At 38.6% G+C, this 25,419-nt stretch overlaps 1 protein-coding gene across 2 annotated transcripts in view; it reads left to right on the top strand.

Annotated features, from left to right (window-relative positions):
• Positions 1–571: 571 nt before the first annotated feature.
• eml3 (EMAP like 3) overlaps positions 572–25,419 on the top strand; it is a 56,824-nt gene continuing 31,976 nt past the window's right edge. The window contains exon 1 of one of the 2 annotated variants that reach the window (XM_053343854.1): positions 572–756. In XM_053343854.1, coding sequence (XP_053199829.1) covers positions 732–756 — 25 coding nt within the window. In that variant the 5' untranslated portion in view covers positions 572–731. The remainder of the gene's footprint in view (positions 757–25,419) is intronic. The other variant, XM_053343855.1, reaches the window with a different exon arrangement.

Raw genomic sequence — 25,419 nt, 5'->3', positions numbered from 1 at the left:
GCTAGCACATGCTGTGGAAATAAATGTGGGTATCATAACATTCATATTTAGGTCGATATTCAGTTGTTTTTGCTCATTTTGCGTTGTTCTTTACTGATAATAATAGTCAAATAACGCAGATAAATTACTTGTATTACTCACATCTGCCGCGTGATGGCGACAAACGCAAGAAAAACAACCTGCAGAAGCTCACTACCTGTAAAAGCTGTTATAAGTTTCATACTTCATTCTCCAGGTTTTAATACATCAAGCAACTCTTTACGGAGCCGCGGTGGCTAGAACAAATAACTGCTGGAGTACATTGTACTGTTAATTAATAAACACAGTTTGATGCAACTTCTTAAAACATATTTCAGCACTGCATGGTGCCTTCCCGTCAAGGTAACCGAGATGTACATGACTTCCGGTGTACACTTTCAATCTTCCAGCTGCTTTTATAATATTATTTTATGTTATTCATGTATTTATGATATTTTTACACCATATTATCATACATTGTATTTATTTGTATTTATTTAGGAATGTTTTTTTTAAACATTTTATCTCCTTTTATAAACATTAGCGCTTTTATTTGCAGGAAACCGTCTACGTTTCCGGTAATGTTGTTGCTAATCTTGCTAGCTTGACAAAGTCCCTAGAGTGACTTGTGACGCTCCTCTCCCAGCATGGAAAACACACCTCAGTCCACACGTTACCTCTAGACTAACTCCACACAACGTAAAGTTGGGATTATGGACTCCTCTACAAACAGCTTAGGTGAGTAAAGCAACCAAAAACTACTCGTTTGTGTATGTTTGCTGTTTTCTCCCACTGACAACATTAGCTTTCTAGAAAGTTGACAGTGTTCGGATGCTCACGTCGTTATGGAGGGAACACTTTGACTAACTACTTCATAAAAATGCTATCAAGAGTTGTTTGGCGTTTGCTCAAAAGTCCAACAACACGACTGAAGACACTTAAGTGAAGTGTAAACTGTTGTGCTGTAGCTTACTTCTGTCACAAAACAGCTTTTGATGAAGGAAATCAAGTTTAACAGTTGTTTGGCAGTGTGTTTGGGTGGAAGATGATGGTGTGAACAACTGGCGGGTTTTTATTAAATGTTGACTTTTTAATGAAGTAGAACGAGAATATACTGAATTAAACAATGTCTCCTGAGCATTTGGCACTGTCTACTAATTCAGCATTAATGAATCAATTAGAGACGCTTTACATGGCTGTCATTGTGATTACTTCATTATCTTTGCAAGTGGTGTTGCAGTGTGCCAGCAGCAGCTTGTGTAAAGTGTGTAGGTGTGTCGAAGCCGCCGCCGCATATCCTGCAGTGTTGGTAAACAGTTGCTGGAGTTACATTTTGTCTGGTTGGGGTGGGTGGAGGTGGGTGTAGGTGGAGGTAGGGGGGGTTGCAGCTATAGTTTCGCTTTTAACGCGTGAGAAGTTGAACGTTGAATTCAAACAGCTGGCACGCGGGCGCAAAGTCAGATTTGAGGCGTGACTGTAACTTTTTGTTGCTGTGTGTGTGTGTGTGTGTGTGTGTGTGTGTGTGTGTGTGTCTTCATCTCTGCTGGGACTGATGTGAAAATGAAGAAGAGGTTTTTGCACTGCTGCTTGTTCTCAGCAGACCACCGGCAGAGCTGTCACAACATCAAAGAGCACTCAAAAAAATCATATTCCGTTATAATTATGATCTTTAAATCCCTGTCTATACAGAAACATGACTATATTTATATCAGGGAATGACTTTGCACGTCTTTCTCTCCAAACCAAGCTGACTTTTGGCAAGTTTTAAAAGCTCCACCCGCCCCGCCTCCACAATGCTGGAGCTCTATAACACTGTTGCACAATGCTGCTTTTATTGCACATCTGTAAGCCCCTGCGTCCCACCTTATGTGCTGATGTTGTGTTTACTTGTCTTGTAAAATGGTGGGGGCGGAGAGACACAGGGGAACAGTAAATATCACATGGAGACCCCTGCCAGCATCTGTGGGCAAGGCTGCTGTGGCTCAGTGCTGGAGGGAACTGACCCAGCTGCACTTATGGTAAAATACAGTGTGGAAGTTGCTCTTGGTCTTTTAATGGTAATTATCCTGACTAACTTTTCTACTGAAAGTGATTGAATAATTGAGGTAATCTGTGGAAACTGTGATGCTGCTGTGTAGTACATCTGTTTCTGACTGTGCCTCGCTGTCAGCTGACTGGCTTGCACCATATAACGGGTCAGATGATGTGAACAACTCCCTGTTGTGGCATGTCATGCACTGATAGAGAGTTTCAAGTAAATACTAATATCCAAAAAATGTTTCCTCCCAGGTTAGCAAGTATGAAAGTTGTGTATGAGTCTTTGAACAGTTGGAGGGGGGAAAGGTCAGGCTTGTAAAATGACTGGAATCATGTACATTGACTGAAAGTTGATATATGATAGTTCTAACAGCTCTAACAGATATATTTAGTGATATATCTGTACAAAGTTATAACTCACAACAGCTAAGCAAACACAACATAATACACAACAACACACAGAACCTGATGGCATATTTGAGAGATAAATAAGAAAAAACAGAGAGAATGAAAGACAGAAAAAACCCAGAAACAAAAAAAAATCCCCCTCTTCATATATTGTATACAGTACTTGTTACAAGGAATACAAGGAGGCCTTAAACATGTCCATGCTCTATATAGTATATATATACTGCACCATACATACTGTATACATATAATGCACCATACATACTGTATACATATAATGCACCATACATACTGTATACATATACTGCACCATACATACTGTATACATATAATGCACCATACATACTGTATACATATACTGCACCATACATACTGTATACATATAATGCACCATACATACTGTATACATATACTACACCATACATACTGTATACATATAATGCACCATACATACTGTATACATATACTACACCATACATACTGTATACATATAATGCACCATACATACTGTATACATATACTGCACCATACATACTGTATACATATACTGCACCATACATACTGTATACATATAATGCACCATACATACTGTATACATATACTACACCATACATACTGTATACATATACTGCACCATACATACTGTATACATATAATGCACCATACATACTGTATACATATACTACACCATACATACTGTATACATATACTGCACCATACATACTGTATACATATACTGCACCATACATACTGTATACATATACTGCACCATACATACTGTATACATATACTACACCATACATATTGTATACATATACTGCACCATACATACTGTATACATATAATGCACCATACATACTGCATACATATACTGCACCATACATACTGCATACATATAATGCACCATACATACTGTATACATATAATGCACCATACATACTGTATACATATACTGCACCATACATACTGTATACATATAATGCACCATACATACTTTATACATATACTACACCATACATACTGTATACATATACTGCACCATACATACTGTATACATATAATGCACCATACATACTGTATACATATAATGCACCATACATACTTTATACATATAGTGCACCATACATACTGTATACATATAATGCACCATACATACTGTATAATGCACCATACATACTGTATACATATAATGCACCATACATACTGTATACATATACTGCACCATACATACTTTATACATATAGTGCACCATACATACTGTATACATATAATGCACCATACATACTGTATAATGCACCATACATACTGTATACATATAATGCACCATACATACTGTATACATATAATGCACCATACATACTGTATACATATAATGCACCATACATACTTTATACATATAGTGCACCATACATACTGTATACATATAATGCACCATACATACTGTATAATGCACCATACATACTGTATACATATACTGCACCATACATACTTTATACATATACTGCACCATACATACTGTATACATATAATGCACCATACATACTGTATAATGCACCATACATACTGTATACATATACTACACCATACATACTTTATACATATAATGCACCATACATACTTTATACATGTAATGCACTATATTTACTGTATACATATAGTGCACTAAACTTTATATATGTAATGTACTATATATACTGTATACATATAGTGCACTAGACATACTTTATATATGTAATGCACTATATGTACTGTATACATATAGTGCACTAGACTTTATATATGTAATGTACTATATATACTGTATACATATAGTGCACTAGACATACTTTATATGTGTAATGTACTATATATACTGTATACATATAGTGCATTATACATACGTTATACATATAATATATTCATGTTGCAAAAAGTGGAAAATACCAATAAATTAATTATTCTTGCATAGTGATTTTTTTGATATGTAATCCCACCTATTAATTAAATCTGTAGTGTCACTCTGTCTTCGAAAAGAAAGAAAAGAGGAACTGAAATAAAAGGTGACGTGGTGGGAAAAGTTTATGTAAATGTAGACTGGAACAGGTGGAAAATCACACATGACGTCCGCTGTGCATTTCTCCTCTCTGTTCTTTAATTTAACTCTAGTCTGCTGTATTTATTACAAACAGGAAACCAGCCACACACACACACACACACACACACACACACACCTCTCTGTCCCACACACTGGGTCTGTGTCCCAGTGGCATACTAACATTTATACACATGCTGATTGTGCATATCACATGTGTACTCCAATAATAAAACAGACTGAAGGCATGCAGACTGAAATGTCCTGATTCATTAATATGATGATGGATACACACTCACAGCTGAACATCTCAAGTTTTCAAACCAAAATACCCAAATATCTGCTGACTCATGCTTCATTCATTCCTTGTATACAAACTCATCTAAACTCCTCTTTATATACTAACTGTGACTGTTAGTACACAATAAACAGGGTTAGGGTTAGGGTCTACTTTATGCTTCTCTGTTAAGATGAAATGATGCTGTGCGCCAACTGTCAATCAGACTGCAGCTTTGGAACGTCACTGCCAGTTACACTTCACTTCCAGAAAGCAGAATGCTTTTCTAAACATTTCATGCTTTTATTTTCTGAAAATCCTCTTGGAGTCTTTTCATCACCATCTGCAATTCATCAGAATTCTCTGCAGCTGTGTATGAACTTTCTCCATTTCCTCAGTGCATGGCTGGACAATAGTGTCCTTCAGCAGCACACTCAAAAGTCAAGAGGATTTAGTACACATGCTGAGTGTTTTGTTCTACTTAAAAGGATAATTCCAATGTTACAACTGTCTGACTGTCTGTGTGCCCAAATCTCAGCTATTAACCTCATAACTGATACAAATCATGGATAAAGCTATAAAAATAAGATACAAGCTGTTATCAGTTTAAAAAAACACGTGCAGCACTTAGAATGATATATAGTGTGGATTTGGGACACAGTGCAAGTTGTGCAGGAAGATCAGCAGGAAGTTGCATCAGCAGATGGCAACGATTTCACTGTTTTTTTGTTTTTTTTCCCAGAATGTTGTAACACAGCTTCTTTTCAGAAAAGCAGGCCCGCTGTCGAGCAGGAGTCTAGAGGTAGACCATTACTCACTTTCTGCCTCACTTCTTTACTGACTGAAATATATCCATATCATCATTATATTTATGCACATTTGATATTTTATATGTTAAATGTGTAGCTGGCATCAGTGATGAAACATATCCTCAGTCTCCTAGCATAAAGTTCCATTTGAACTCCTCGGCCGCCACCGCACATATAAATCACAAAGAAGGAAAAACAAGCGTGTGTGTGTGGACTCCTGCTCAGCTCCACAAGATAAATGCTGCGGCTGTTAAATCAGCGAGTATAAACCTCACATTGACTCAGTGAGATCAGCTCTCTGGACAGATTTATGTGCCACCAGTAGTCAACATCATCAGCTCCCCTGTAAGCAGAGCCAGTGTGATCTTGCGTAATGTTTGCGTCTGCTTCAGTTAGATATGACAGTCAAATCTGTGACGGTGTTGACCCGCTGCCAGATCTGTGAGCTCGCACATGGACCGTCTCCTCTGGCTTTTTGACAGTTATTTTTAGATGCTTTTATCCTCTAAGACAGTCATGTATTTAGCAGACGTACATATAGGCTGGCTGTGAATGTGCCTGATTTAATACAACCTTTTTGCTGGGCCCCTCTGAAGGATATACAACCATTTTTTGGGTGGAAATGCACAGAATAAACATTTATATGTACCTTATAGTTTGAGGCAGAATCTATAAAATCAGAGTTCTGAGGGATCAAAGTATAACATTTTTCAAGATTCTCAAGAGACAGGACCAAATATGAGCTGCAAAAGCTGAGTTTAAATGTAAAAATGTGAAGTCTGAGAGACCCAGGTCTAGCTACCCTTGATGACATCAGTATGACATCATCAGGGGTATTGTCAAAAGCTCCTAGGGAGCGACACAGAACATCATACACCTGTTTTTACAGTTAATGGACCTTTATGTGTACAATCAGGCCATAGAAACCTTTTGTGATTTAATGATTTAAAGGTGCATCCACTCATTTTTTTGGCTACTTGTAGGAAGCTGAAAACATATGGCATTTATAAAGTTGTTTAGGCTAAGGTTTTAGAAAAGAAGTAACTATGAACAAATCCAAATCCAGCCCACAGTGAGCAACATAAGCAACATCAACACTCTGCTGCTGGAAAACAGATGATATGATTAGATACATGTGTTGATACAAAGTCCACAGTCTGATAAAAAACACCACAGATACACTTGTAATCTTATTATACTGTGTGATACAATTAGATCAGTCAGCTGCTGTTAGGAATTGATGTTTTTCTTTCATTAAAGAGGAAAGATTATGCTAATGGAGATGTATCAAGCACTTAAGATACATGCTATTGTCTCCATATTTAAACAATATCACGTCTCCCCCTCCCCTCTCTGTGATGCTCAGCTTTGAATGAAGCCTCTTCAAACAACTGGAAACATATTTACACAGCGTGAGAACCAGTTCTAAGCTAAGTGACCATGAATCACACAGTCAACTGCAGCACAACTTAACTGTTTTACTAATAGTTTTAGCTAATGATTTGCTTGGACGTAGCGGTTTGGTGCTACCTGAAGCTAATGTGTTTATTTTAGTTAGATTATCAATATTTTATTATGTCTTCAATAGTTTTTGATTGTAAAATGTTTTTATGGCCTAGGGGATGCTATCTAAATTTTGTTATATTGTTTTCAGACTTTCAAGATACTCAATGACAAAAAAGCTACTACTAGTAAATATTTCACAATAAAGGACCAAAATGTTATTTTCTACCTTTCTCTTTTTTTCCCACTGCTATACCAAAATTGTACCGAATCATGACCCAAAAACAGAGGTACATACTGAGGGCAGAGTTTGTGGGCTGGAAATCTAGAACAAGCTAAATGAGGCTAAAAAAGTAGAATAGAGCAGAGAGGAACAGGTCACATGACATGACAGATGAGTGCAGCTTTAGAGTAATATATATAGTGGGGTTTTTTGTCCTGTGAACGTTAAGAGTTGACACAGTGAATGAAATGATGACAGCTACGCAATAGAGCAGCTCAGCAGTCACATTCTCATGCTGCTGCTCTCCGTTTCACTTCTTTACAACCCGAGTATGAGGCTGTAGTGCAGGGGCGTACAGGATGTCACTCTGCAACGAGCTACCTAAATCAAAGCGGAGAACAAAAAAGCAATACACGGAGTCTGTGGGTGGTTGAGGTCATTATGCAGCACCCTTGGGTGAAAGATAGAGAGAGTGAGTGAGTGAGTGGGTGGACTGTGAGAATATAGAATTGTCAACTAACTGCTGCAGGTGACACTTTTGTACTGACCGCTTTTTGAAACTTGATGATGATATATAGAAAATAGATGATGTGAGTAGATTTTAAACACATAATGGAAAGCTGAAAAAAAAAGATCCAGAATACACAATCCAGATTTCTACAGGAACTCAAGCTGAGCTAATTATATCTGCAGCTCTAATCAGGCTTGATGAAAGGAGAAGTTTTTGTAAGCTCGTACGTCAACCAGTTGGACAAGAAAGACCGTGCAGCTTTAACACAGAGACTCAACAAAAGACTGTGATCAGTCCCAGAGTGTGTGGCTGCACCGCTGTCAGCCAGCCAACCCTCCCACAAGACCTGGAATGACCCTGAGTGTCTGAACAAAGAGAAAGTCAATTAGACCAGTTGTGTATTCCAGGCTTTGGAATTACAAATCTCCTGCTTTTTGTCTTTGAGGATCATTGGATGACTTCTCAGGCCTCACACTCACTAGCATGACGTGTGATTCACCAGTAAAATATGTGTTTTGGTGAATTGATCCGATTCAGACATCCAGAACCAAAAAAAAAAAAAAGTTTAAAGCAGGTGCTGGACCAGAGAAGTCGAGTACAGATGTAGTTTTTAAGACAGCCTGCTCAAGTAACCTCAACTATGAATTAATTACTGTCATAAAACTATTGGAATTCAAGGTGTCCTGTCAGAACCTGCAGACTGACAGAGTTTAGCTCACTGCTGCCAGGGCCGGAGCTTCAACCCACCAGGGGGCCAGGGGCTAAAAAATGGCCTCCAGATCCCTTTTTTTTTTAAATGGCCTGCATTGATGAATAATTAGTATGATATTCAGACGATACTGTACGAAACCCTAGCAGCTCTACTTCCTAATAAGGTGACACCACATGTTTTGACACTAATGTGAATATTTCTAACCTCTGATTCACATCTACAACTGAGTGATGGTTTAATGACTGTAACATGAGTTACCATACAATCACTGTTCATGCTGATGCAGGTTATTTAGGAGGATGTAGTTCCACTGTTAACTGTGTACTACTATCAGCCAGAGACACACACACACACACACACACACACACACACACACACACACACACACACACACACACACACACACACACACACACACACACACACACATATATTATTGTGTGCTAATGATAGTCATTTTGTATAGTTGAAACCTCTATTATTCCCTGTTATGATGATCTATGTATTTAAGGCTTATGCACTGATAAAGTTATCTACTATAAACATTTGTCACAATTGTTATAGTTGGATTTAAGGTAATTAACACACTGTATGGGAATAAACACACCTTCCTATTAAAGACTCTTACCAGAATCATTTCCATAGTGTGCCAACTCATACCAGTTTATCCAGCTCCCACTTCCTCATACTCTCTACTGTAGACATAGCAGCATTGTTGTGTTTATTATATCAAACAAAGTAGGTTTTCTAGGTAATTCTAAAATGAAACGACTTCCCATCGGTTCACCAGAGCAACTGTGACACTGACTTATGAGTATCTATCTTGCAAATCAATGTCATCTGTAGTTCATATTTAGTGAGATAATAACTACAGTGATCATTATCCTCATACATGATCATTACTTTAAAGATGGAATGAGAGAATACATTGTTTATTCATGAACTCTGAATGGCCTTTATCAGGATATGACATTTTAGTCATATCGACTAACCCTAATTGGTTAATTAATAATCAATCAATTATAATTCTAATTATTAATAGTTGGAATAATTTAGTTTTCAGACACATTCCTTTTTATTCTCTATTTATACACATCAATAATCACCTTTGACCAGGTGCAATGAGATTGATCAATACAATTATGAGAATATTTACACTTTATCTATCAAGAATAAATCACATACCTCCATTACATATCTTTGTCACAAGGGTTTGAAAATCATATTTGAGGGATCATTACATTACTGTGTGTGTGTGTGTGTGTGTGTGTGTGTGTGTGTGTGTGTGTGTGTGTTTGACAGACTTCAGGCTTTAGGATAACAGTCTTGTAAGGTTGGAAGATGATGACACAGTTTTTCAAAAGGTCAAAATATTCCCCACATTTCAATTTTGATTATTTGAGCAGATCAAATAATTGCTTCTCGTCTACCACGTTCTTTGGTATTCACGCACGCATCATTTCCTGTCACTTCTCTCAGCATGAAGGAGTGCATGCTGGGCAGGAATGAATCAGAATGTCAGGGGCAGTTGCTGTAAATCTGATGTGGATGAAATTCCAGCCTTTCGTTGTGCTGTTGCCAAACAGCTCTGAGTCACTTATTGCTCTGGCTTGTAACAGAAAAAATGAAAACAAGAAAAGCAGATGCTCACAGTAGAGTGGGAAAGCAATCATGCATGCAGAGCTGTGTATAAAGATGTTGGTGTGGCACACTGTGTGAAATAAGAAGCACCGCCATGTCTGTTAATGTGAGTTTATGTTGCGGTTAGACCATCATGACACTGTGCAAATATACTGTATTAGTTCAGTATTGTCCTCTAATAACAGTGTGACGTCAGCCAGTCACTGATTCATTTGACATTCTGCTGCATGGAGGAGTATTTTGTCTCACTTTCCATCCAAGACAGCAATGAAAGCTGCTGTAAATATCTGCAGTCTATCCTAATGTTCTGTTCATCTTATCCACTCTGACACCACCAGCATTAATATTCATATTTTTGGACATTTCTAGTTCAACAAAGGTCAGGTTGATCATTTCTTTTTGAGCTGGTGTTCCATTGTATTATAGTTCTGATGGCTGAGCTTATCAAAAATATTTAGAATCAGCTCTAATGACGTGTTACTGTACATTAGAGCACGACCGATGTATTGGTCAGCTGATATTATTGGCTGATATTGACCTTATGACAGATATATCAGTATTAGTGAATATGTTGTACGATATGTGCCGATGAACTTCTATTGGCAGCATTTTATGTAAATGTGACCCTTTTTCAAATTCAATTTTAATATATGCATGTTTTTTTTGTTCTGCTTTTTCGAATTCATGTTTTTTAAAGTGTAAAATATCATCAATGTGTGTTTATGTACAGGATATATACATAAACTCACTTTTTTTTGTAATGATCCCTCAAATATGGTTTTCATCCCAGCCAGCATGTCCATGTGGGCCACATATGGGTTAAATTCGGACTACCTGGGTACTGAGGGTTCATGGGCTTGAACTGAGTAAATTTTGCAGGTCCCACATGGTTTCAGTAACATGGTCCATGTGAGGCCCATGTTGGCTGGCTAAATGGGCCCCATTTATTGTCCATTATGATCCCACTTATGGGCAAACATATGGGGCCTACATGGGTCTCACCCAGTTGGGCCCCACCTTAAACCCAGTCAAAACCCACTTGAAGCCCATATAGGCAATCACAGGTACAATGGAAACTGCTGACAAACCAAATTGGAAACCATATTTGCAGCCCAAATGTAACCCACATGGGGCCCACATGGACATACTGGCTGGAATGTAATGGAGGTATTATTGGCCGATCTATGTCGATATCGGCATTTTTTACTCCCTAATATCATAGCATTGGTCCCAAAAATCCAGTATGGGGATCTATACATACACACAATGTGTTCTGAAAGTCTTAGTAAGCAGACAGGAAGTTTTATTTATAGCTGGACTGTCCTCACATGCACTTTGACAGAAAAACACTATAAAAAGATGAGACATCCTAGATAGTGAGAAGACATTTATATCTTCTATTTAAATATTGACATTGAAGCATTGGACATTCTAAAATTCATATATATATATATAACCTTGACATTACTATTGCCACTACCAGTAAAACCAGACAGTAAACCACTCTATTCATCTGTAAAAGCAGCCTGCTAAATACAGGGATCACACTGCCAAAAACAGATCCTGTGAAGAAGCTCTTTTACAGCAGGAGTGGGTGTGTTTGGCCCCAAACTGCCTGTCATTGCCTCACCACAAGTACAACACGAGCTCTGTAGAAAGACTAGTTTTTCCCTAGATAGACCAGGACCAGGCAGAGCTCAGATACAGTACGCAGTGTGTTGATCATATCACTTGTGTACTTGTGTTTACAGGCTGTGTGGTATTTCTATGTGAGCAGCAGTTTGCAGATATAGAGCCATTCTGGTCAGGGTTGGTTAAAAGGTTTTCTCCCTGAGGGCAAATTCACTAATAAACAGTGCCTCTACAGGAAAACTCCAGCTTCCTGTTTGGTGTACCTTCCTGTAGAAAAGTGAGCAGATGTAGACAGTTTGATGTTGTGTCCAGATATTTCCAGCTACTATCGTACAACCTGATGGTAAAAAAACTGTTCCAGTGATGTAACATAGATTTAGATGTTAGCTGCCATTTTTAACTGGAGAGATGACATCACATCTATGTCACAGGTACCTTTTTCTCCACTCACCAACCTGTAATGTGCCTCATTACAGAGCTTTAAGTGTGGATTGTCTTGTAAAACTCAGTTGCATTTATGTGATGTTTTTATTCATTTGACTGAATTCCATGAGATCTATTTTGTATGTGCTTCAACCTCTAACAGCCTTCGCTTTTGGTTTTACCCCTCGAGGCTCCATCTTGGCAGCTGAGAATGATCTTTGCACCAATCAGGAGGGGAGAAGGGCAGAGGTCACATGACAGGTCCGCTGCCAGCACAAGCCATCCCCGGCCTGCCCAGTCATTCCAGCAGCAGGGAGGGTGGGGGGTGTCGGGCCTGAGCTCTTCAACATGCCGCCAGAACGCATATAGAGCGATGTGTTAAGTCCAGTGTAGAGGTCAGCAGTGATGCCCACATGCTCCAAAGGGAATCTTTTTTTCATAGAGTTAGTTTCCTTTGAGATATACAGTATGTGCCAAACTGAAAACACCTGTGTGAGTGTGATGTGTGATTCTTGCATCCTCCACCGCATCACTCTTTTTTCACCACTTTTATCAATCCCGTCACAGTTTTTGTGCTTTTTAAAGACATTTCAGACACTCAGCCGTGATATTTTACTATAGTAAGTAGCAATGGCGAAAGCTACTGAGACAACAAGGTCATGCACGTGAGACCCAAGACAAGACTAGGCTAGACTAGATAATAGCTAATTAATGTGCACTGGACAGGGGTATGAATAACTTAAAGTTACAGTGGGTCATCCTCAGTGTCATCTGTCAAAATGACGGACAAACTTATCATTGTACAAAAGAATTCAGTCAATGATAGAAAATATTTGGTTACAGCAACCTCTGCTGCCATCATACTTTCTGACACCTTTAGTAGCTGAGTCAGTGACAAAGAAGGTTTGGCAAGATGAGCTATTCAAAAATATGTTAAAATGATATGTTAGTATTAAAATCAGCATCCGGTTTGTTTAAATGTACATTTAGTATTTTTGTTGGTTTTATATCATTTGAAATGACATTTAACCAAAAGTAAGACTGAATGATCCTGAAAATGTCAAATGGTGTAACCACAAAATAATGATAAATATTACATATTTTATCCACCTACAGTGTATTTAAGTGGACTTATACTAATAATTACTTTTTAAAAAAAGTATTATTTAGAACAATTGTATTCCATTACCTTTATTTAATGTAAGATCATGCCAAACTAGTTGATATGGTGTTTTATTGAGAATTTAGTGTTTTTAAGCAAGTTGAATTATTTGGTACAAAGTTTTTATGGTTACACCACTTAGACATTTTTGCCATAACCCTCTAATATATTCTCTCAAAATGGATTAAAAGCAGAAATGTGATGCTGGGTCCACAAAAAAAGAATGTGTGCAAGTTATTCATATGTTTATTTTCACTTTATAACACCTTTGAATTTGACTAAGCCACACAAACACAACAAAAACCTCATTGACCCAGCTGTGTATGTGCAGACCACACGATTCAACTCATTTTCATATATTTAGCTAATTAGATTCAGTAGTTACATACATACAGTCATCGTTCAGTTTGAGCTCATTCATTCAACAGTTTGCCATTGGCATTACAAGCTGTGTACTGTATGTCTGTACATATTGGTTGTGGATGAGAGGACAGCAGGAGTTGACTGCTGAAAGTTAAAGATGTTGAGAAGCCTTGAGGATGGCAGCAAGGAGTTGTAGTTTACTCTAGTAAAGTGTGTGTGTGTGTGTGTGTGTGTGTGATTATGTATAATGTGAAATTTAAGCGGTGGCGTTCATTATTTAGTAGTGACACTGCTCTGTGCATTTGTATGAAGTCTTTGTTTAACTTTTAATTTTATGAGGCCCCTTAAAGGTCAAGGCAATTTGACATTCATTAGGGGTATGTTGCCCTGAGCCCGTGCTAGTCTCCAACACTGGTGTTTCCTACTGTTCACCAGGCTGGGGGAGTTTGTCAGGTAGAAGGTAAATGATTTTCAGCCGGATACTGTGTATTTGTGCAAGATTTAAACAATCTCTATCATTGGAAGCAGTTGATATAAAGCCTCAGTTGGTTTGTGTCTAGACTACAGTAGCCTCATTATGCACGAAAGCATGATGAATCATCATGAGAACTTCCCTGCTGAGGAGACACAGAAGTGCACAGAAGGGGTGGAGCATTCCCTAGGGGCCTCTCTGATAAAGACATTTTCCTATTCCTATCCTGACTATCCATAAACACAAACTGTCAGTTACTGAGCCAAGTAAGCTTATGACTCAGAAAGCATAGAGCAGCCATATTCAAATGTTTCAGTACAGAGGACAGAGGACAGCACACAGCGATCTACATACTTTAGATTGATGAACATTTCAGCACCAGACAGTGATAGACCAGGTGTACTAACTCACTACTATGTCTGTCTTACATGAGAATAACATGACAATAAAATAGACTAAATTAATTTAAACACATCAATCTAACAATCTGACTGAATTTTCTCTTCAGCATCAGGACACTCAAAGCACTTTGGGTTTAGGACCATGAACAGTTTTCTTTGCAGATGGTAAATTAGTTTTATAACTGAAATAATACGACTGCTTAAATGGACCTACAAGGCAAAACTAAAGAGATAAAACAGCATTATCTCTTATAGTTCATCCGGTACCGCAGTGAAGAAACATGTGAATAAATCTTTGTTTGAGCTGAGTTTCATTCACCACAGACATAAAAAAAGATAATACTGGCTCAGTGAAGTTGGTCATAAACATTAAATCGCTGCTTCAGCAGTCTTCACTTCCTGTGTAGTTGATGAGCTGAAATTTGGACACCACCACTCTGCCATTGCAACCCACATTGTGATCCAAAGTGACAAGACCTAACATAGAGAATGAACTGAAAACGTTTAGTTAAGCTCTACTTTTCCTGCTGTGCTAGAGAGTTGGGTCAAGCTACATCCCTAGCAGGGCCACTTCTTAGCATGGGCCCTGGGGTGGTCTGGTCACCCTATCCATCATTATGGAATATAATATGTCAAAGTTCATCATCAAAGCTCACCAATTAAAATGTTGTATCTTATTTATGTAATCAGTACAGATAAATCTAGTGGTTTTAGAAAGGGGTTAAGTGTGTATGTCCCAACATAGTATTGAAGCTCATTTGGGCAAATTGTAATGGACTACTCCCTCATTTTGGACTGTAGTCTTTGCCAGGTGCGATAAATGGTGGTGTATTTAAGCTGTCAGTACCCTGCTCATTGTTTTGTTGGCTGCTTGCTGCCACACTGTTCTCCTGAAAGCTCTGCTGACATCCTGCTGGAAACACGCCCTGGTACCTTGGACTGAAGCACACACTAGCTTACTGGGAACACCTAGCAAATGGGAGTCAATTGGAGCCAAAAAATTTTTTGGTGCCTGTAGATGGCTTTGCACTTTGAGGTACTTCCACATTGGCTTCAGTCTCAAGCCCTGGTAGTTACTGCTTGGTTACTCCCCAGGCCCTGCGTTCCTGAGCATAGGGTTTTCTTGTGTGGAAAGACAATCTCAGACACCAAACATTAATGGTGTTGGTACGCATTCTACATTCACAAGAGTAGGACTTAACCGATACTGGATTTTTGGGACGATACTGAGGAGTAAAAAAATTCTGATATTTATATGTCAGCTGATAATTTTATATATAAAGAATATATACATAAGCATAATTTTTTTTATGCCTTAAATGTAGTTATCAAGCACAAGATATGTAATGAAGGCATACTTGTTTACAGTTTGACAATAAACGTTATTGTATAAAATGACATCAATGCACTGGATCAGTAAACTACACTGAGAATTGAATAATTATAAATAACTTTAAGCAACTAAACTAACCAAAACACAATTTACATATATATTTAACTTGAATTAAGGAAAAGGATCAAATATACATTTAATGCTCCCTATATAATAAAACATATTGTACAACATATACACCGGTACTGATATATCTGTGATAGGCCAATATTAGCTGATAATATTGGCTGACCGATATATCGGTCAGGCTCTGCACATGATAATCTACTCCTTTTGAGTTGGACGACTGAACTAAAACTCACTGTAATGAAACCATGGCTCCAGTGTGGAACAACTACAAAGTTGGAAATTGTTGTTTTGTAAGAAAAAATGCCAAAATTCTTTGTTTCCAGCTTCTCCAATGTGAGCATTTGGTAGTTTCCTTAAGCCTAAACTGAATATCTTTGAATATATTTGGGTTTTGAGCTGGTGGTTGGACAAAACAAGATACTTGAAGATGTCACATTGGGCTCTATGTTATTACATTTCACATTTAGTACTTTGCTGCTAAATCCTGAACTTCGCCCACTTCAAACCAGTAAATGGAGCAAGGGGGAAAATCAGGAAAGAAATGCAGAAATCTCTCGAATTGTGAAATAACCATAATTGTTCCAACATTGGCGGAAAAATGTGCGTTGATGAAGGGTTCCATTACTCATTGTAAGATAGCTGTTTTCAGGGTCTTTAAGTGTGCAGTAACCAGCTGTATTATTCTCGTGCTGTGTCAGATTGGACTCGATAGCAGCAAATGTCCAATATTGAAGGACTTCGATAATTACCAGGGCCAAAAAAAGGTCTGTACAGAAACAGCAAGAAAAAAGTGATGGTTAGTATACAAAATGCTGAAAGGCTGCAACCTCATCAGAGCCAAGCACAAAGTGTAAATGTAGTTCCCAGAGGAAGACTGCTGACAATAAAGCATCCATCACTCTGAGTGTTTGAGTTGAATGGGATTGATCTGGTTTCATAGGGAAACTTGTTTATTTGCTAATGATGGTGGGGTCTTTGATGGTGCTGACTGGCTGATGAAGGCTCTCCCCTCACAAGAAGAAGGCAGGAGGCCCAGAGTGGGAATGAGCCTTTAGCATGTGTTTCTGCTTGTATCAGCCTTTTCCGTCTACGTGTCAGCTACAGCCTCACAAAAAAGAGGACTGGAATGTTTTAATTGTTTATCATCAGGTTGTGTTTAGTGAGGAGGGGTTTAGGATGCTATTAAAGCTCCAGCCATTTTTTGTTAAAGGTCTGCATAGGCAGGAAGGTCCAGTGTTTAGAACTGAGATCCTGAATCATTAATGAATTTGTGTCTCTTCCATAATCCTTTCAAGTCTAATTTATGCTAAAGAAAAACCTTTATTTCCAAAAGGGTCACTTCTAATGTGTTCAAATTTGTTATTTTTGTCATTTAGTGGTAAGTTAAGTCTTCAAGTGGCACAATGCGCATAATCCTTCCTTTTTTCGGTAGGGTTTTAGTGTAAAATATCTGCAGGAAATGGTAAAGAAGAAGTGATGAAAACAGTTTTTGCATTAAAGAGAGGAAGTGTAGGTGTGTATGACGTGTCTTTGTTGTTCTACTGATGGAATTAATGCTGCAGAATTTACCTTGTGAGGAATTCAGTTGGGCTTTTTAGCAGCTGGCCTTTATTTATTTGTGCTCAGCTCTGACACAACCTCAGCTATTGTACTCGGGAACCGTTTATTATTTGAATACTGACTTTTGAATTGTTCCTCTTGGTAGCATAAATATCCATTGTAACATTCACATCAGTCTGGACAGTAGTTGTTGAGATTTAAGCCTTGTTAAGTGTCACAAATTACGTTTAACAGAAGGTCACTTAAGATTTGTGTGTGTGTATGTGTGTGTGTGTGTGTGTGGTCTCACTGGAAATTTCCAACAAATTGCTTTTTCTTCACTGGCTAATGGCCAGAAATTTCTAAGCAGGCTTTTACTCTGACAGAGCAAGCAGGAAGTGTATATTGTCAGAAGGGGACTCTGTAGATGAGTCATGCAACGGACTTTATGAAGTTAACTATGGTTCTGTGAATTCCTGGATGAGTAAGTGGACATGCCCCCTTGTGCTCAGCGAAGGTCAAGATGTTATATAAATGAAGTCAGGTGTGGCATGTAGGCTATCTGCACGTCCCAGCTATAAATATCACATGGTAGCATACATTCGGCCTCTCAGAATCTTCTCGCCCCGAAGTTCTTAGTGACCGGTGTGATGGGCAGTCATCCAGGAATTCACAGAACCATGGTTACCTTTGTAACTTTCATTCTGTGTCATACTTTCCTGACTGCCAGTGTCAGTAAACAAAGTGGATGACACATACCAGTATTGTCATGAGGAACAACACCTATCTGTCAGCTGTCCAAGCCAATGGTACCCCAAGTCCACATTAAGGCAATAGAACCTTAAGAATGTGCAAGGTACTGTCCAGGATACCACTAGGATGTGACCAAACCCATGTTAGATTGACAGACAACAACTGAGGGGCAGGTTTACCTCCTACTTTATAAACCTGTTTGAGTGTCTCAACACTCCAGTGAGAGAGCCTTTGTTTGTTCACTCGTGAGCCTTATTCTTTCTGCTGTAGTAGACAAACAGCTGCTTTGAATGCCTAAAGCTTTGCATTGCCTCAATGTACAGCTGCAAACTAGCCCTCTCCTCCAGTTGGGATCCAAATGGCGGAAGATGGTATGCCTCCTGTTCTATGGCCTGATTAAATATGGTTGGGGATATTAGGATACAGTGTTATACTAGTACCACTGTGGCCGTCTGCTTCCCAGATATGTAGGACTTGGCTGCTGTAACTGCCAAAAGAAAAGCAGTTTTCATTGACAAATTTCCCAACATCACCCATATGCCATAAGCTCAAAGGTTGATTTCCTTATGTTCTGCAGAACCAGTGGCAGATCCCAGCTCTTGCACTCCACAAGCTCTCACAAATTGAGGGCTCAGTCAGGAGTGACCAAATCTCTTTCAATGGCCATACCCAGAGTTGATGCCAAACCTTCCCATCCAATTGGAATGGGAGCTACCAAGGATCTCCATCCAATAGACTGAGGAGTGTGGAGAACCATATCTTCAATGGCCCTAATGATCTGACAGTCTCACCCTGTGAAGCATGGGTGTTATCGGGGGGATCGGAGGGTCCCCCCTTAATGCTTGATGGTTGAGACAGGGCAAGAAGTCTTTCAGCACCAAGTGGACAGTCTGCAGTTCTAGGACACTGATGTATTGCCGTCTCCTCTGAAGGTACCAAACTGCCTGGACCAACCTCTATTGAAGACCTTTGATATCGTTTGATCTGCCTCCTGGAATGAAAGACAAATCAGAGTCATTTTACCCCCTATACTGGGTGAACAGGAAGGTGAAAATAGCCATCTTTGAGGTCTAGGAGTGAACCATCATCCTTGAGTCATGTTCTGAAAGACATCGCTGGTACAAAGCAACTGAAATGGGAGGACTTTGAGATCCATGTTCAACCTCCTTAGGTCCAGTATAGCCCTAACAGAGCAGCCTTTCTTTGGTTGAATAAAACCCATTGTTTTGTGTATGTGGGTGAACTGAAACACCCGTTAAGCATGTCAGGCTAACAGCAAGAAGGTTAAAGAGGCCTGATGGAGGCTACCACTTGATATTTATAGCTGGGACACACAGGTATCTTACATGTCACACACTTGACTTTGTTTATATAAGATCTCAACACATATGCACTGTGTTTACTGTCACTACTCAGGAAGGAATGAAGTATATTTGTCTAGCACTATTTGATGGAAACACATCAGAGAATCCATTTCCTTAGTTATGGTTAACATTACATACTGATTCATATTTCAGTTAGCTCAGTTTTTAAAAATGTACTCTTGTATCTTTAATGTTCCTTAAATAGTCATGTATCTGTAAAAGACAAAATAAGCAATTAGCAATTTCAAAGAGACATGATGAAGAATTGAAATGTATTGCCAAATGTTGGAGATTGGAAAATGTTGAATTACAGGTACCATTATTGACATTGGAAATTCCATACTTTTCCAACATAAATGTGAACAGATAAAGAATATCACATCACATTGAGTTGTGTTTACGTTGTTGTTTGGGCTCAACCACAATGTTAACATTTTATCATGACAGTGTCCATTTTGTTCAATTTAATTCAAGTCGCATGTGGGTCACATACCTCCAGATTTTGTGACTCTTATCCAGCACACAATCAGTGTTTAGATGCACTCAAGGGACCAGGATATTGTCTGCTGTCTCCAGTTAGATAATCTCATTTATTAAATAAACCTGCTTTCTGTAATCAGAGTAGAGGATTGGACAAACTGAGGAGAAAGTGGATTTCTCCCACAACTTTTAGTTGCCTCTAAAAGTCTAAATAAGTTAGTATCCTGAAGGGAACATTGGGTATTTATAAAATGCTACAAAGAAAAGCAGTACTCGTTGTCTTACTGCTTTGTCAGCCCTCAAACACACACACACACACACGCACACACACACACACACACACACACACACACACACACACACACACACACACACACACACACACACACACACACACAGAATGAAGATGCGGCATCATGCAGTAAACTTAAAAATAATAATCCACACTTCTAAAGTAATTTACAGGTAAACAGGTTATTTCATATCCAGTGTAGCCTGAATTCTCTGAGTAATCTGGTTTCCTGTGTGCATGTAAACATACTGACTTGTTAGGAATGATTAGGGCAGGCATGTATCACACTGCTAAAGGTGAGATTTTTAGATTTCAGTGAAAGTCCTTTACTTGTACTCCTCCTACTCTCTAACTGAAGAATGAACAGTGTTAAGAACATTTCTAGATGATACACATACATGGAGTGATTGGTCAGAATCAGAACCAGGTTTATGGCAAAGTAGGTTTGCACATACAAGGAATAACAGTCAAGAACACACGCAAAATTAAGTAATCCTAAATAATATAAAAAACAGAAATTAATAATAAAAATAATGTCTAATATATTCTGAGAAGAACTGCTACAGGTTTAAATTTTAAATTGAAGAGAATGAAATGTACAATATATTGACCAGCAATGTGCAAATCAGGGCTGCAACGCTTAATCTCATTACCAATTCATCTGCTGATCATCTTTTCAATGAATCAATGGAATGCCGTAAATAGTGGTTTTGCGTCCCTTCAAGGCAATGGTAGGGAAATGCACCCACCTGACCCTTAGAGGCCTGGGCTCCACAAGACCCTGGAAGGTGTCATCTGGTATCAGGCACCAAGACATCAGCAGCAGATCCTCTTAAATCCTGTTTACTGAGAGATGGGGCCTTCATGGATCAGACTTGTTTCTCCAGCACATCTCACAGATGCTCTATTAGGTTGAGATCTGGTGAATTTGGAGGCCAAGGCAACACCTTGAACTCTTCTGTCATTTGTTTATCAGACCGGACCACCTTTTTCCATTGCTCCTCGGTCCAATCAGCTTGAGTGGCAAACACTGTTGTGATTTGGGGAGATGCAGAGATGTTAACTCATATCTTCATATCTTTGAACTAGATTCCCTTATGACTTAAAGCAGCTATGGTCGTGCTTCAAACGCTTTCTTTCAAACTTCTATGGATGAGGCAGGTTGAGACAGAGTGAAAATAATGTGAAAGGCCATTTCCACACTGTCAAAAAGACCTCACTAAGTTTGTTGAAATAACACTGTTGAAATATTACAGTATTTTAGTACTTATTGGATGTCTGCCAAGCTCTGTTGTAACTGACAGGGAAGGGCTCAAAGAAGTTGTTTTGCAGTGATGACTCATGTTTGAAGTATTAAGGAAGCATTAAGATTTGAACTTGGATATTAGATTACAACTCATGAGAAAGTAGCAGGAGAGTCAGGCGATCAGATAAACGATTGCATCAGACTTTAGTGTCTCTTGATTAAATGTCCTGCAGAGTCTTTAGTCTGATAAAAAGAAGTCGACGATGCAACTTCATGTGTCCTTTGTATGAAATCGAAAGCTGAGCCAGACAATCTTATTCATCCTCTGAATCATTTCCCTATTGTGCAGAGGTGTTGTGGTCAACTCCATTTCTCAGTTTCTATGTATGGAGTGTTTTAAAGGCCAAAACTAAATACATAAACAATTATAATCAAGCATAAATACATAAATAAATACTAAAAATTTAAAAATAAAATAAGATATACTGCTTAGGTTTCACCATAAATAAATACATCACAAATTAAATGAAAAAAACCCTCCATATGTAGCAGGCTGTGGTTTTCATTAAGGCTGAGGTCCAGTTGTAGTTGCAGCTGTTACATCCTACTGTTTCTTTGTCAGCTCATTTCTGGTCAGACCGCCTCATAAAACCTTTCAGGGCAGTTAAGTGACACGTACTGTACTTTTCTGCTACCAGAATAAACCTTGTTTAGATTTTTTTCCCACACAGCTCTTGGAGTTGTGGTGGCAGGCTAAGCAGAGTAGTCCAGACACACTTCTCCCTAGCTACTTCCTCCAGGTCCTCTTAAGCAAACTAGAAACGTTCCCAGGCCAGACGGGTACATAATCCATCCTGTGTATTCTGGGCTTTCCCCTTGTATTGAAAAGTCAAAGGGGACATATTGTGCTTTTTGTGATTTTTTTTTTTGGGACCATTTTTGATATCAGATGTAACATATCATGCTGCAAAAAGCCAAGACTTCAACCTGCTCTGAAGGCTTAGTTTGCAATGATTTTTCTACCTTTGACCTTAAACAACTGTCCATTCCTTAGACTTGGTTGCTAAGGTTGTTGCTAAGGTTCTGAACTGAGGGGCTGAAAAAAGAGCCAGTATAAGCCTAAGATAAATGAGAGTTTATTGAACTGTAAAAAATGGAAAGACATTCCAGTCGAGCCCCAGAATATAGATACAGAGCTGGAAATGTGCACATGTTGCCTTAAAGGTACCATATTTAAGATAGGAAAAATGAAACATGGCCAGTATGAACAAAAAAGACCACTGGTTAATAAAAGTTTAGTTAAAAAAACACATTACAAGACTTTACTTAATAATTAAATAATCAGTAGAACAATGGAGTTGTGTCATACTCAGCTGCTCTTAGTTAGAGAGATCCAGTTTTTATTCACTACTGAGCTTTCACTTCACTGTTCTTCTGTTCTTTCTGCTAAGCCACTGTCAATGAAATAAATGCTTCATGCAGATGTTTCAGATCATAAGAGAATGGAAAGATTATGTGCTTTGAGTTTGTCAAACATTTATGAAGGAAATGTTGTGTTTCACAGTAGTTTAACAGTCATTTTAAAATAAAGAAGCAAAGTTCAAGCAAATGAAAATAGTGAATGACAAGAGAGAAGAAAAAGCTATTGGTTAGTGGACGTCACTGATTTGGAATATGAACACAAGATCAGAAAACAAGGAATCCTCTTACTAAAATATAGATCTAACCTTCAAATTAGAAATAAAGCATGTAATATAAGCCTGTTTCAAATAAAGGCCTGGTTCTCTCTGCAGTTGACTTAAATAAAGGCCTTGGCAACTATTTGAGAATTCATTGTCTTGCTTTATTATAAGAGCATCATTGTGCTTTACATGGCTTTATGGGTTTAAACTCAGCCCACAATTAAAGATTTTCACAATTCAATCCTAAGCTTAATGTGTGGCAACTAGCAGAGAATTTACACTAGTGGAAATGAAGGTTAAGACTATAATTACTGGCATGTTGTAATTCCAGGTTATGTATGTAGACCTTTGGCGTTTTACTCAAATTGAGTCCATGTGGCTCTCACCTACTTATTACTGCGTGGGCAAAACCATCTCCTCAGAACTCCTCGCTCAATTAACAGTCGGGCTTTGTTGGACTGCAGCGTAGAAATAACACTTAGAATGGCTGAGCGAGAATTCAGTGGCTGAGTAATCATGAGAACACAGCTGAGTGGAGCTGAGCTGGAGTGTTTAAGAGTGGGAAATTATCCTCCTGATGTTCGCCACGCACAGCTTTGTTCCATCCTTTGACACAAGAACAGAAGGAGGCACACACACACACACACACACACACACACACACACACACACACACAATAGGGTCTTTGAGAAGTTTTGGACACTCCTCTGTTAGATTACAATGCTCTAAACATCTGTAATATCTTCTCAAAATGGGGTCAGGAAACACACACACACACACACACACACACACACACACACACACACACACACACACACGTTGTTGTACTTGTAGTTATGTAATCCAGAACTGTTAGCATGTATTTAGGCCCTTTTTTCCTTTTCCGTTTCCATCCAGATGTCAAGCAGATTTTACACAGTCCTGTAATATATTGGGGGGGAAAATGAAGTGCAATTGTGTTTCCATTAGTTTGATTGAAACAAATTGTTTGGCTTCTTTAAAGACAGAGCCTGATGGAAAAAGGCTTTCAGTTTGGAAAAGCTAGTTTGGATGGAAAAGGCTTGCAGGTGTTGTGTAGTGTCAGCTGAAATGTCCTGATTACATTTTGTCAGCTAATGACGACAAGACGGACTTACTTTACAAAATGCTTTGACTATATTATTAATAAGAATAACCTGAACTCAGTCATTAGTTTTCCATTCTATGTAAGGAAAGTCTTTAAAATGCTGTTCTTCATTGGGGACCAACCAACTGACGATGGTGCAACTCTGATTTGGCTGGTGTAATATCTGTGTGGGCAGGTACTACGAGAAATTTGTTGTACTACTTACGGTAAATTCCAGATGACTGACAGGCGGTTTTGGATCAGACTATTGTACAGGCATGAACTAGCTGTGGGGCTGATATTACCCATTGTTTAACCCCTATCTGTGATTTCAACACTCCTTCATTACTCTGTGACTCACATCAGTAACTCTGTGATGTAATTCCAGTGCTTAGATTACATGATTACTTGTAGCGCTCAATTTTTGACAGGTAACACCAAGGACGCGCCAAGTTTTGAATCATACAGGGCGAACAAATACTCAGCTCTGACTACTGTTGATGATTCAACAGGTGTTGAAATAACAGAAATGAAAAGTAACACCCAGCAGAAATCTCTACTAACGGGTTGCTAATGCTGCGATTGATGACTATATATACTATTGACTAATCTTAGTTAATCCATTAGTGGTTCATGTGGCTGCAGGTTTTCATTCCAACCAAAAGGAGCACACCAGACTTGAATCAAACAGACAGTTGATTGGTCGAATCAGGTGTTCTTGATTGGATGGAACAAAAACCTGCATCCACACGACTCTTTATGGAAGAGTTTGGACATGCCTCGTATATAAGGATGTCGAAAAATGGTGATTACTGTTGGGGATTGATGTTGAT

This window comes from Scomber japonicus, chromosome 22 (assembly GCF_027409825.1).
Source record: "Scomber japonicus isolate fScoJap1 chromosome 22, fScoJap1.pri, whole genome shotgun sequence".
NCBI classification, from domain to species: domain Eukaryota; kingdom Metazoa; phylum Chordata; class Actinopteri; order Scombriformes; family Scombridae; genus Scomber; species Scomber japonicus.
This window is presented reverse-complemented; position numbering and strand designations above follow the sequence as displayed.